We start from the raw sequence: 1536 nt of genomic DNA, 5'->3' as shown, positions 1-1536 counted from the left end.
GTTGGATTCTTACTGATTGTATGGGGTGGACAGGTGCATCTAATTTAGGATAATCAATGGAGTGGAGGTGGACATTTTGAAGGCCGACAAACAGGTCTTTGAGGGTCAGAATTCTAGCTAATAAGACAGGTGTTGAAATACTTATTTGCAGCTGTATCATACAAATAAATAATTAAATTGTGATTTCTGGATTTTTTTTTTTGGTAGATTATGTCTCTCACAGTGGACATGCACCTACGATGACAATTTCAGACCCCTCCTTGCAAAATAGCAGGGTGTTCAAATACTTATTTTCCTCACTGTACATTTAGTACAGTGCTTTCCTTTTCTTAGCTGTATGAATGCTTCATGAGAACAACCTGGTGACTCACCCACAGCATCCCCGGAGCCAGGAGTGAACAGGCTGCTACTCTGGGACAGTCTCTGGACGAACTGGGCGATGCTCTCTCCACTGCCCTGCTGTGCCTCCAGAGAGCTCATCATAGTGGACAGCACTCCCTGCACAATGCCGGTGAACAGCTCCGGGCTCAGAGATTGTCCACCTGCATCGCTGCCAGCCTGGGGTGAGGCAGTAGCAGTGGACTGAGGGGAGATTGGGGCACCAGGACCACTTGCAGGGGGCTGGGCAGAACCAAGAAAGAACAAAACACATTTAAATCCACAAACTCAACAATGTAATGGGTCTGTTCAGCTGCACACAAACCTGCACACATCAAGACTATTTTTTTAAGCACCGGTGTAAAGTCTGACATGCCCTGGATGAAGCCGGTTACCCCTGGCAATGTCACAGTGATGGAGGGAGCTGGTCCAGATCCCTCTGGTCCTCCCAGCAGAGAGCCCAGGAGCTGGGCCAGATTACCCTCAGGACTGCCCTCTGCTGGCTGGCCTACAAAAGTGCTACGGGTGGTGTGGGTGGAAGGAGGTGGAGGAGATACGGTGGAGGAATCAGATGAGGAGGAGATAGAGGAGGACTGAGAGTTGGTCGAAGCGGGCCCTGGATCACCTGGAGGAGTTACAAAAAAAGAAAAACATAAGTATAGCATGACATAGATAGATGGATAGGTTAGTTAGATAGCTAGATCGATTGATCGATAGATATTGATCCAACAAAATGGGAAATTATAGTGTTACAGCAACAAAATATCAGTCACACAGCACAGAATATAAATATAAATGAAATACTAGAATGCAATCTACATACAATATGCATGAAATAATAATAGGATGAAATGCAAGAACACATATTTGAATATATACAAGTTGGGAATACAAAAATGTGCAACTCCTTGAATAGTAATGTTTTCCATGATAGATAACAATTTGTTCGGTGACCTGCTCTCCACCACAGCTTCAAATGTGTCCTGTTTGCAGTCAATAACGGAGCCATCCTTCATGATTTGAGTTTTTTTCAGGCTGTTTGTGTCGCTGGCTCCGATCCTGCTGCCCCAGCAGATGGCGGAGGAGAACAGAGCGCTGACCACAACAGACTGGAAGAACATCTCCAACATTCTGCTGCACACGTTGAAGGATCTCAGC

At 45.8% G+C, this 1536-nt stretch overlaps 1 protein-coding gene across 2 annotated transcripts in view; it reads right to left on the bottom strand.

The window, feature by feature from the left end:
* Nucleotides 1-1536, bottom strand: part of bag6l (BCL2 associated athanogene 6, like) — a 32218-nt gene that overhangs the window by 15076 nt on the left and 15606 nt on the right. For both annotated transcript variants that reach the window (XM_032534858.1, XM_032534859.1), the window contains exons 14-15: nucleotides 735-1003; nucleotides 372-621 (exon numbers count right to left, since the gene is read on the bottom strand). In XM_032534858.1, the coding sequence (XP_032390749.1) occupies nucleotides 372-621; nucleotides 735-1003 (519 nt within the window). The remainder of the gene's footprint in view (nucleotides 1-371; nucleotides 622-734; nucleotides 1004-1536) is intronic.

This window comes from Etheostoma spectabile, chromosome 14 (genome assembly GCF_008692095.1).
Source record: "Etheostoma spectabile isolate EspeVRDwgs_2016 chromosome 14, UIUC_Espe_1.0, whole genome shotgun sequence".
Classification (NCBI taxonomy): Eukaryota; Metazoa; Chordata; class Actinopteri; order Perciformes; family Percidae; genus Etheostoma; species Etheostoma spectabile.
This window is presented reverse-complemented; position numbering and strand designations above follow the sequence as displayed.